Genomic DNA, 12,398 nt, shown 5'->3' with positions numbered 1-12,398 from the left:
GATACCAAGACCTGGGAAACCCATGGAGAGGCCATTTCTAATGCAGCACAGCATCCTTCAACTGAAAACCAAGAAATCCCACCGAAAAAATGAATTCAGGTTACAAAATGTGGGAGTATCAAGTCTACATATTCAGTTTTGGCCTGGCACTACTATTCGATATCCTTCCCTGACCATATTGGTTAAACTATTGCAGGCTCATATGTGGATTTCAGTTGATTAACCAGCATTCTATCAGCCATGAAGATGCTCATACTGCTCAAGCCTTGTTTACTCAGTGGGAACTTGAATTCGAGACACTCCACTATCAGCACTGCATGGAATGTTTGCATTTCATTCAACCCTGCATGCACCAAGTCAGCCACCTTGTACATGAGACTGTCAAGAAAGGGCCTCCCATCTGCTATTCTCAATGGACCATGGAACATACCATTGGCAACCTCAGGCAAGAAATTCGCCAACCTTCCAAGCCCTATGCCAACTTATCATGGGAGGGCATCTGATGATGTCAAGTCAATGCTCTAAAGGCAATGATGCCTGATTTTTCCCCCGACAAGCCCCCCTTTCCAACAACAGCTATTGATCTTGGAGATGGATATATTCTCTTGCATAAGTGAGATTCATGGCCAATGGTTCCTCAAGAACCAGGTGCTGAAGCAATTTTTCAATATCTTGGTCACCAGTGTCATAACTTCAAAATCCGCCAGTGGGCTCATACATGTCTTCTGAACAGACAGATAGTGTGCACTGCATGGAGGGAAACCAAATGCCCACCTGAAAAAGTGCATCCTGCATGACACGTCAAGGTAGTTAGTATCCATACCATTGTTGTCCATGTCTCACTAATATCATTGAAGATCATTATTGAAGGTGAAACCCAAGTTGCTGAAGTCCTATACTTCACGCAATTACCTGTTGAAGCTGGTATTGACAATGATGACAACCAAATTTGGGTCTGGAAGGATGTCACTGTCATCTCGATGTTCTCACTCCCTGACAATGACCTCCTTGAATTATCATGTCATACTGTCAGCTCATGTTGACTTGAAGACAATGACGTTCATGTCATTGATATCAAGTCTATTCTTGGTGTGGTTGGTATGGTCCCACATAAACCAACTCTTTCATCTGGTGTTACCGAGGATCGTTATTTCATGATTGAAAAGCCAGGCCTTGATATTGTGACATTTGGTGTCCCATACAAAGGACCTGCAGCTCAAGACAATCAGCTGGACAAACAAGAAGCAGAGGCTGGTGAAGATGATGGAGGTGCTTAGCAGAGAGACTTATTATGGTCCTTGACATGGAATCGGAAGGCAAAGAAACAATTGTGCAAGTAAATTATGGTGGTGAAGAGTTTAACACAACCAGTTAGTAATTCTGCTGCGACTCTGACATATGTTCACACCCTTGTAGGATTGATCATCCTTCAGAGAAACTATCTTGAAGTATACCTATATGACAAGTGATTGGCAAAAGAAAAACTTTGTTACATCTAGTTTGCAGCCATGATGCTCTCAGCTTCTGTCAAGCCCTTGGTTACTGCAACACCATGAAATTGACATCTACATCATTCCCTATTAGTAGAGTAGAAATCTGTTGAATCAGATAACAGAATCAAGGAGGATATTGAATCCAGTATGCAGGATTGAGAAGCATGTTATCAGATGCTGTGAGATAAGGACTGCTGCTGCTCTCTGTCGCACTTGGATTACTGAGGAAAACATTGTCAAAGTCAATATCTTTGCAATTCATCTGCAAAAAGCACAATAAAGGTAGGCTCATGATGGTACTGGAGTAGACATTGTAATTTGTGTGATTTTCATTGAAGTCCTTTGCTCATGTGAACAACTCCCTCACAGCAAACACATACCTCTCTGCTACCACCATGTCCACTGGCAACATAGAATTTTCTTCTGGACCCTCCCCTCAATACTCACATGATTTTACAATACCATCTCTTCATGCCAATGAACAATCTTTGGGTAGACTCAGACTACAAGCTCCTGGGCCCCTATTGTCGTCACTACCTCAAGCTTCACTGGATTTATTTGACAATCTGCACTCATTTGCAGGCTCTACTCTGAATTCTGGATTCTCTTGTGTGAGTTGCTCATATTTTTCATACTGTTGGCTCCCACATTGTGATCTAGGGCGCATATATGCACCAGCCCACACCAAATTTTATTGTGGCACAGCAGGCTCATGCCCTACAAGAACAACTCACTATATATCAAGCACAGCTCACAGAGACTCAACTCAAGTTAAGCAAGACCATAACCAAGTGTGACACTATCAAGTTGGTCTTTTTCTCCTATCGTGATACTTAGATCAAAGTTGTTTGTTTTAGGGTGTCTTTTACCAAACTGATTAGTGTGCTGCAACTCCCAGATTGTACTGACCTGCTGAACTTCAGTCTCACAAATGACTTGCTAATGGAACATGATGGAGTCTGTCCTTTGCAAGACTCTCACCTGAAAATCTGTTTCTGGAGTCAAGCAGATTATGACAAATACATTGAGAACACTGAGTCTAGGACTGGAACTTGGGGTAAAGCCCCATGGCTAGAGCTCAAGGATGGTAAATCTGTCATGGTCGAGCAACTCAAATCAATTTGTAAGGCACTGCGCACAGCCTGGGCTGAATTGGTTGTTCAGAAATTAGCTCCACCCACCTGGTCAAGGATCTGTGCTACCAGAAAGAAGCTCATATTCAACATCATGGTGAAACAGTTCCTGCTATTCCTATTCGACCACTGTGGCTGGAAACTCAAGCTGCTTTGCATTACCAATTACCCATCCTGGCATAAGAACAACCTTGGGAACAACAGAAACTGGAAGGACCTACCAGGCAAGCTCTCAGTCAAGGAAGAGCATATCAACGACTTGGATGAACTTGATGTGGAGATATTGGAATCAAAACACAATGGCCCCCAGGCTAAAGGAAACAACAAGTGGCACCTGTCTGACAATAGTGAAAGCCTAGTCCACCAAGACCATTTGAAGAAACCTAAATGTATGTGTTTTTTCTCTTGTAATTCTGATGGGTTCATGTTAGTGCAATTAGTTGACTCAGCACCATCTCCGCTGCTTCGCATCAAACTGAAAGGTATGTATTGTTCTTTCTTTTGTTATATTTAACATAATATGCCCCTGCATCCAGATCAAGACTCTGAGCCTGGAACTAGCGCCAACAATGGTATCTCTTTGCCCATCAATGATTCTCTTGCCCTCAAAAATACTTGCATCACACCAACCTACCCACATGATGCATCTGCCCCACCATTTGGAGTTTACTTACCGCAGCCCACTCCACAAGGCCCATCTCTTCCCCAATCACCTTTGCACCAAACTGTCATATCCACATATCTGGATCTCAGATCCAATCCTTATCTCCTCTCAGATCCAATCCACATCTTATCCCCCTCCAACATCTCGTCATCCAATCTGTCCACTTGTCCAGTCTGGTCCACAATTCATCTGAATCCACAACCAGTGCTCATCTCCTTTTGGTAATCCCCTAACTCCAGTATTTTGGTTATCTGTATATCTGTCCTGCTCCCTGATCTGTTACCTATGCTTTATTTCTGTTTCATTATTTGTGATCTGTTTCTACTTACCAATAGACTATCCATATGCTTCATACATAGCCTCAGACCCTGCTGATTGATCATTCCATTATATACCTATAGTATATAACCTCCTGTAAATCTCTGTAACACTTCAGTTTGAATATCAACTTAGTTCTGCTCATTCCTGTCCTCTGGACCTGAGTATCTCTACTCTTGTCACCCTCTGAGACTTAGGATTGATTCCTATAGTCTATCTGCATCCACCTCTGTCTACAACAGCCACTACTGCTAGTTTCTAGTCTGGACTCATCTGGATTAGCCTTACGATACTTATCCCACATCTGGAAGTCATTCGGATCCACTACGCTACCTGTCCAATCCTCTGGACACATTAGTCTTGCCTTCCTGAAATAAGGGGCAATACTTGAGTAAGGGGCACAGTGCACAAGCTGAGGCTGAAGCCCTTCAGATCCAGTTAGCCCTTGAGTACGACCTTAACACAAACTGTGTATACTTCTGAAAATCAGACCTCACCAACTCACCACATGCCAGGAACATCTCATGACATACAACGTGCCAACAAAGAGAATGTGATTATATTGCAGGATCCACTGTAAGTACCTCATACTGCATACTCGTCCTTGCTAACTACACTGCTATGAAGTGCCAATATTTTCGGACCTAACAGAATTGCCAAGACAATTCCTGCCCCAGCACTTAGCCCCATCAGGCAGACAAATGACAATGAACTGTTAAGGTCATACTCAAAGGGTAACTGGACCTGAAGGGCTTTGGCCTCAGCTCATATGCTGTGCCCCTTACCCGAGTATTGCCCCTTATTTCAGGAAGGCAAGCCTAGTGTGTCCGGAAGGTCAGACGAGTAGCGTAACGGATCCGGATGACTTCCAGATGAGGGATAAGTATTGTATGGCTAATCCGGACGAGTCCAGACTAGAAACTAACGGTAGTGGACTGTCAGGGACAGAGGCGGATACGGATAGACTATAGGAATCAATCCTAAGTCTCGGAGGGTGACAAGAGTAGAGGTACTCAAGTCTGGAGGACAGGAATGAGCAGAACTAAGATGATATTCAAACTGAGGTACTACAGAAAGTTACAGGAGGTTATATACTATAGGTATCTAATGGAATGATCAATCAGCAGAGTCCAAGGCTATGTATGAAGCATGTGGATAGTCTATTGGTAAGTAGAAACAGATCACAAATCATGAAACGGAAATGAAACATAGGTAGCGGATAAGGGAGCAGGACAGATATACAGATAACCGAAATACCGGAGTTAGGGGGTTACCAAAAAGAGACGAGCACTGGTTGTGGATTCGGATGAGTTGTGGAACGGACTGGACGAGTGGACAGATTGAATGACAAGATGTTGGAGGGGGATAAGATGTGGATAGCATTGGAGATAAGATGTGGATCTGAGATAAGGGTCAGATCTGAGATCCGGATATGTGGATATGACATGAACCAAGTATATCCAATGCCAAGTCAGTTGTAAAAACTGAGGGAAAGAGTAAGATGCAACCAGGTGCCGCAAAGAATGCTCGGTAAGTATTAGTTTGCCTATCTCTTAATGTTTTGCACTAACCTTTGTCATGCAGAAGCTTATGCATGTGGCATTGGCTGAAGCAGGTCAATGATACGAGTGGAACAACCAAAGAATTCTGTATGTATTGGGCAGTGCTTGCAACCGCACAGCAAGATGAGTACAAGGCCGACGCAGAGTGATTGCAGAGTGCAGGGGCATGGACCAAGAGTTCTGACTGTGTTGTTTGCAATGGTGTACTATACTAGTATGTTTTTCCTTCCATTATATGTTTTTTTCATTGCCTGCCTGCATGTTTCCCCCTGTTTTTGTGTGTTTTTGCCCCCACCCTGCTATTTACAGTAATTCCTGACTGCACTGTTATATCCTATGTCATCCTATCCTGTCCGCTGTTGTCACAATAAATTTTATTTGCTTGACTACTATAAATATGCTTAAATCAGGTGAAATATGTAAATGACAACAAAAATCAGACCCACACCACTGTTGTCACAATACATCCCATTCATTTAACTATTTTAAATATGATTGAATCGGGAGACATATGTAATTACGGTGAAAATCCTATATCATCCTGCCCCATCATGTAATATATGGGATGGACTCAAGTGGATTCTGCTTCACTTGGGAAATTGCCTACCCAAGAAGAATTTTTCACATGTTGTCCATTGGCACCTGATCCCACTTCAGTCAGCCCCAAAAAGATACCTATTAGGTTGATAGTCCTCTACACAAGTATCAACCTAAGAGGTGTGATTCCTCTAGTTTTTGTTACAACCATGTATGCCCCTATTCATTTTCTCTCTCTTACTGTGTATTATGTCATGAGCCGCATGATGCTGCCACTAGACTTATCTTTGACTCATACCTTGTATTACATCACAACTGCCATTGCCATTGCCAGATGACCTATTCTTGCTATCACTTATGCGTCCTTTATCTCTGACTCACATCCGTTCTCACATCTGCCCTAAAGCACTTGTAGTTCACTATAAATAGTTCTCTTGTACACTTTAATTCTGCACTTTAATCTTACTAGGTTTTACCTGAAATCTCCTTCACTTGAGACCTCCAATCTCTTGTCATCTGAACCATACTTTAAGATAGAAGCACTCCTTCTGTCTTAGCTTATATCAAATGCTTGACTTATCATCTTGTGTAGAATCTCAGCAGAAGTCTTAACTCTTATTGAGTTGTCTGTTGTTAGAACTATCCTAGTTTGTAACAGTTTTCCCATTATACTGTAGGTGTGGGATAAGTCCTGTGGGATAACACTAATGCTTTCCTAGCCCACCTGGGACATACTTGTGTGACAATTCTCATGGGCTTTCCCTGTATTGTGGGTGGTGTCAGGGGTCCTTTGTGCCAATTTTTGTACCATATTAGGGGGTAGTATAGGGATCATTAGGGGGTGGTATGGGGACCATCAGAGGGTGGTATAGGTATCATGAAGGGGTGGTATGGGGACCATCAGAGGGTGGTATAGGGGTCATGAAGGTGTGGTATGGGGACCATCAGGGGGTGGTATAGGGGTCATGAAGGTGTGGTATGGGGACCATGGGAGGGTGGTATAGGGGTCATGAAGGTGTGGTATGGAGACCATGGGAGGGTGGTATAGGGGTCATGAAGGTGTGGTATGGAGACCATGGGAGGGTGGTATAGGGGTCATGAAGGTGTGGTATGGAGACCACCAGAGGGTGGTTATAGGCATCATGAAGGGGTAATATGGGAACTATCAGAAGGTAGTATAGGGATCATGAAGGTGTGGTACAGAGACTATTGGAGGGTGGCATGGTGGTCATGAGAGTGTGATATGGGGACCACCAGAGGGTGGTTATAGGCATCATGAAAGGGTGATATGGGAACTATCAGAAGGTGGTATAGGGATCATGGGAGGGTGGTATGGGGACCATGAGTATATGCTCAAGTGATGATTTCCAAGCCACATATATGCTCCAGTGGGGACTTCCCATCCACATATATTGATGTATTTGGGATTCCCAGACCACACATATTAATTGGTCAGGAATATCCAGACCCCAATATTGTCATGTCAGAGATTCCCAGACCACATATATTCTTTGTTTGGAAATATCCAGACTCCCCTATTCTGCTGTTGGAGATTCCCAGACCACATATATTCTACTGTTGGAGATTCCCAGACCCCCCTATTCTGCTGTTGGGGATTCCCCAACCATATATATTCTACTGACAGAGATTCCCAGACCACATATTCTGCTGTCAGTGATTCTCAGACCTCCATATTCTGAAGTTGGGGAATCCCAGGCCCCCCATATTCTGAAGTTGGGAATTCCCAGTGTGCAATAGTAACCTGCAAAGTCAAGTGCAATAGAATTCCCAATGCTTACATTTGACAAGTTATGCTGAATATTTGTTACTGTCCTCACATCAGAGTGTGTAGTACTAATGAAATTTATTCACACCATACTAGATGACAAATTAATACAAGGTCGGAGAAGATGACACATGTACTTCATCCCAGTCCTCTACTTCAGAATCAGAATCCACAATCCAATATTCATTTGCATAAACAACTTCCTCCATTGCTGCCATCAACTCATCATCAACTCCTCCCTCATCTATGTCATTGTCATTGTTCTCATCCTCTGACAATTTCCACGAGTCAGCATGTGCAGCCTGTGCAATTTTCATGTGGTAAAGTGAATGCCCAGCATGGGCAATATTAGTGGAGGACAGTCCCCAGCTATCAGGCATTTCCCATGCAGTGGGTATGGGACATACTCTCAATTGCCACTCAAAGCACATGAGGGATAGCTGTGCAGCACATTTCTCAAGGTGCCATGCTACATCAACATCTAATTCCATATTTTAGGACATAACTGAGATAAAGATTGAGTAGGCAACTCACCTGTGACTTCTTGAGCCTCCTGAAGTGCAGTCCACTCCAAGATCATACACTCTTGCATTACACAGTGTTTGCATCTTAACCTGTCTTCTTCTTCCAAACAGCGGTCAAGATCAAGTAAGAGACGAATACCCTGATGAACATTGTCATTGGCAAGCCATCGAGGTGGGTCCACAGTCTCATCCTCCAGACCTACATCTTGCCATATGTTGTCATTGACATCCAGCCAAAAGATCCCATCATGTGAGATAGGTATGGGTGGAATGGCATTAGCAGGGGCCTTGCATTGATGTATTAGCATGTGTAGTTGGTCACACAAGGTGTTGTATGTTGAGACGATCTTGAGGATTGTTAGTTCTCAGCACTTGATGGAGGCCTCTGTGTGATTGCGCATGTTCAGTTCTATAACTCAATGTGAATCAATAAGATCAATGAATAAAGATAATAAAATATACTGTTGACTGTGTTTCCATAGGACCATTCCAATTTTTCAAGCTTGAATTTTCATTGTTGAAGTCGCTCTTGAAGTCACATTTTCAGAGCACAGGCATTCATATGAACTTGAAGATAAACATTCTTCTTCAACTTTTGCAGATTGGCATACTCCAAAACACCTAATACAGCACATCTCTGCCCAAGGGTCTTGACAACCTTAGCACATTGGGCACGTGCATCATGAAGCTGAAGATTGAAAGTCATGATGTCATCAACATTGTTGCTAATGAGCTGATGTTCATGTTCATGAATGATGCTCTGGTGGCTTTTGGGGGTCTTTTCTAATGCAAGAACACCCACAATAGCCTCTGTGCCTTTATGTTTAGATCTGCCTGTCCACAAAAATAAACATGACAGCTGGTTGAATTAAATCCAGAAAATTACTTACAAGCTATCAGCTTAGTCTGATGAGCTACCTGGGCTGCCCACTCCTCTCGGAGGATGTCCTCATCAGACCTAAGATTCCTGAGGCCATTGAGAGCCACCTGTTTCTTCTTCTGGCAAAGCATCCATTTCTGCACTAGCCATTGCCCCAATGCATCAAAAGACTTGAGAGCCAAGTAGTGCACTTGTACATCCAGTATGAATAACCACTGGTGATACTAAAGAGAAGACAGTCAGTACCAGCCAGCATGAAACATAGAGTAGTGTGTAATGTATACCAGAAACTTGAAGCACTGGAATGAGGTGTTTCAAGGCACTCCATAGATGCTCACAGCCCTCTCCATCAGATAGCCCAAACCCAGCACACTTTCAAGGGTGGTAGATGATTTGGCAAGGCCACTAGTGACCATATGCATGAAACACAGATATTCTGAAGCTGATACTTGTGAACTTAGGATGATGAAAAAGGAAGAAAATCTACCATTGTAACTGCTGGCAGCAATGTGCTGGTTGCCTGCAATTGTATAATGATTATGATTCCCCAGACTGTCAGATGGCAATGACTGAACCTAGGCTGCAGCAGGTGTCTGTTCGAGCTGAGAGACATATTGCCCATGTTCAAGTTGGATGTTTGAGTTGTCAGTGTTAGTATAGACTTGAAGGTGATGGTTATATCCTACGTGAAGAAATTTGTGAATTTGAGCTGGCAAAAACAAGTGAGAATTCAAAACTTACTGTCATCAGTACCATGGCTGCCATATTGACTGGGAGGATTGAGTTGCCCCAGGAATGGCCCATCATGGTCTTGTGTGCTGATCAACCCAAAGTAGTTTGAGTGATGAGCTTGTTGAAGGTGATGATCAGTATACCCTGAGTAAAGACATAAGACGATAAAAATGAGTGAGATTCCAAAAGCTACTGTGACTGTGACCTGTAGAAGGATCTTGAAAAAGTCCCCTGGGGTTGTGTGATGTGAACAATTAGCCCATAGATAATGGCTCTGGGTCAGTTTGACTTAGGGTGGGATAATAGAGCCCTATGCTGCCTTGGCTGCCATCATTCCAGGTCGCACAGTCACTGTGACCATAATAATTGACTTGAAGATCTGTCACAGTATGACCTGTGATGAGATTGTCATGAATGTCCAAGTCACGGTTAATTGGTTCAATCCAGGGGGGATCATGCACTCAAGATCTGCGAACAATTGGAGCACAAGAAATACACTGATTGCCTCAAAAACTTACCAATCTGATTATAGTCACTGCCACAATACTGATTTTTTCACAACTCTGAGTCAGTTTGCAAAGAGTCTGACATTGTCATGGTGGTGTACAGTAGGCGACTGTGACTTGCACTCCAAGTTGGACAGGCTTCCTCAGGCTGTGGGATGAGTACTGAGTAATAGTAATGGTGCTTGAAGGTGATGATCATACTTAAATGGTAGTGGTGGCTGTAGTACTGCATAGTACCAAATACCAACTTGAAGTTGTCATAGTCGCAGTATTTGTTTGTGTTCTTGCCAAGAGGTTTAGAATCACTGCAACATTGCATGCCATCTGCACTGGCATGTGCCAGCCAATAATAGCTGTGACTCTATTGAACTGTATTAGATACGTCCTCATTATGTTAGATACAGACTCACTTTTGACTTACTATCTTAATCTGCTTTGAGATCTTCAATTCTGACCCCTGTAGTTAGGCTATGGAGAAGTGAAGTACAGCTCCAGGACCCACTTACCATTTTAACACATGTTACTCTAGATTATTACTGCCAGTTAGGGTTTGGGGTGCTGCCGCATGGAGTATTACAGCTGTATGAGTACTAGTAGTCTTCCTTCCCAATCGCCAATCATGAGTCAATTGGGCCTGAATTCTTAGATCCAACTGCAGCATTGAACCTCAAGCCTCTTTACTCAGTCATCATGAAATCAGGGCACAGATATACTGTGATGGTGTCATGTCAGCTGGACTCACTAGAATTCTTAAATTCTCATGAGCCCTGGATAATGAATCAACATTCAAAATTCAAGTTGCACAATGACACAACATTCCAATACCTTTTTGGGCATGCTACCAATTAAGAAATTTCTGATGGCGGCAAAAGCATTGATCTCAACAGAAGTCATATATTCTCAAGTGGACAACTACTAGTAACCACAGGTATCTGAGACTCAACTGCTACAAAAGTAGTATGAAAACCTGAATAAGATACAGTGGCTCAGAAAAGTGTCTGAATGTTTATGCATTTTCAAGTAATTGGATAATAGCAAGCCAGCACCTGAGTACAATATAAAGGCATAGGGACATGTCTGAAAGCTTAACATCATAGCTATAATTCAAGATATATATCGTGGAAATCAGACCACATCATAGCTATAATTTGAGATATATATCTCGAATTATAGCTATGATGTTAAGCTTTCAGACATGTCCCTATGCCTTTATATTGTACTCAGGTGCTGGCTTGCTATTATCCAATTACTTGAAAATGCATAAACATTCAGACACTTTTTTGAGCCACTGTACATGCCTGTAGCACAATTTGCTAAAGCACTACAGGGGAAACTTTGTTCCAATTCTACAAATAAAAAAATGCATCATGTAAGTACTTGCAGGACATTGACAGCCTGACAGGTTTACACCTGCTGCAGAAATCCCCAAGATTTTGGATCTTGACCACCATTGCTATCTTCCGAGGAGTCCCCTGAGCTCACATTGTCTGAGGAGTCCAAGTATGTGACTTGTATAGGTGATCATGTCAGTAGTGACATTGTTCACAAGTAGGCAAACACATATGAGCAGCATTCTCAAGGCAACCTAGCTGTGCGTCTCCAACAGCAAATGATGTCACATTGTGACTGTATGCAGTAACACCAAAACCAATGCTATCTTCTACCTCCTTCTTGGAGGATCTTGTGAGCTTTGTCACCAAGGTGCATAATGACTCCAAGCTAGCATTGGCATATGTTTCACCCTCATCCTCCAGAACCATGTGAAGAAATTTCAGGTGCTGTTCATGTGCATGGATTTCCCAAGCAGTTGTCAGGGCACACAAGTGCCTTCACTCAACATCAGCATGCATAAGAACAACAGCTTGAGCTGCCACTTCAGAAGACAGGTGTTGCAAACAATGCTCAAGCACATCATTGCTCTGATACAATGTTCATCAATAATCAAAGTTTGGGTTTTCTTTGAATATATTGTACCATCTGATGGGGCAACTCATTGATCCTGGTGCGCATCACATCTCTTTCTTCTTGGGTTGGAGGCTGGCCTTGAGGCTGTTGAATTGTCCCTGGCTTATTCCCAGTTACATAGTATATCTGGTGGCAAGCTGCATTGTTGAATGCAGTGTTGTTTTGTGGGGTCTGTTGCTGTGGCATGCTGTATGGTACTGTTTGGTTAACAGGTGTTCCTATGGCCATCCTCTGCATCTGCAGATGAAGGATCTCTACCAGGTCATTTTGTGCCTTCTCTACTTCCTTTCTCTCTCTA

General features: G+C 42.9%; 4 protein-coding genes across 4 annotated transcripts; 2 read left to right on the top strand and 2 right to left on the bottom strand.

The window, feature by feature from the left end:
* Positions 1 to 718: 718 nt before the first annotated feature.
* Positions 719 to 1,277, top strand: BJ212DRAFT_1296433 (uncharacterized protein; the record flags this gene model as incomplete). Its single annotated transcript, XM_041332453.1, has 3 exons — positions 719 to 740; positions 871 to 1,028; positions 1,080 to 1,277. The coding sequence occupies 3 exons, from the start codon at positions 719 to 721 to the stop codon at positions 1,275 to 1,277; spliced, it is 378 nt and encodes a 125-aa protein (XP_041197977.1).
* Positions 1,278 to 1,888: 611 nt separating this feature from the next.
* BJ212DRAFT_1296432 (uncharacterized protein) lies at positions 1,889 to 4,188 on the top strand (the record flags this gene model as incomplete). The annotated part of the gene is made up of 6 exons (XM_041332452.1): positions 1,889 to 2,104; positions 2,154 to 2,299; positions 2,351 to 3,015; positions 3,058 to 3,108; positions 3,163 to 3,198; positions 4,124 to 4,188. 6 exons carry the CDS (start codon positions 1,889 to 1,891, stop codon positions 4,186 to 4,188), a joined length of 1,179 nt encoding a protein of 392 aa, XP_041197976.1.
* Positions 4,189 to 7,597: 3,409 nt separating this feature from the next.
* On the bottom strand, positions 7,598 to 9,319 carry BJ212DRAFT_1476767 (uncharacterized protein; the record flags this gene model as incomplete). Its single annotated transcript, XM_041339433.1, has 6 exons — positions 7,598 to 7,974; positions 8,028 to 8,304; positions 8,480 to 8,545; positions 8,598 to 8,851; positions 8,908 to 9,121; positions 9,236 to 9,319. 6 exons carry the CDS (start codon positions 9,317 to 9,319, stop codon positions 7,598 to 7,600), a joined length of 1,272 nt encoding a protein of 423 aa, XP_041197975.1.
* A 2,220-nt stretch (positions 9,320 to 11,539) lies between these two features.
* BJ212DRAFT_1296430 (uncharacterized protein) lies at positions 11,540 to 12,286 on the bottom strand (the record flags this gene model as incomplete). Its single annotated transcript, XM_041332451.1, has 3 exons — positions 11,540 to 11,643; positions 11,721 to 11,913; positions 12,110 to 12,286. 3 exons carry the CDS (start codon positions 12,284 to 12,286, stop codon positions 11,540 to 11,542), a joined length of 474 nt encoding a protein of 157 aa, XP_041197974.1.
* Between the last annotated feature and the right edge of the window lie 112 nt (positions 12,287 to 12,398).

This window comes from Suillus subaureus (genome assembly GCF_016647635.1).
Source record: "Suillus subaureus strain MN1 chromosome Unknown BJ212scaffold_4, whole genome shotgun sequence".
Taxonomy (NCBI): Eukaryota; Fungi; Basidiomycota; class Agaricomycetes; order Boletales; family Suillaceae; genus Suillus; species Suillus subaureus.
The sequence above is the reverse complement of the archived record's forward strand: the minus strand, read 5'-3'. Positions and strand labels throughout refer to the sequence as shown.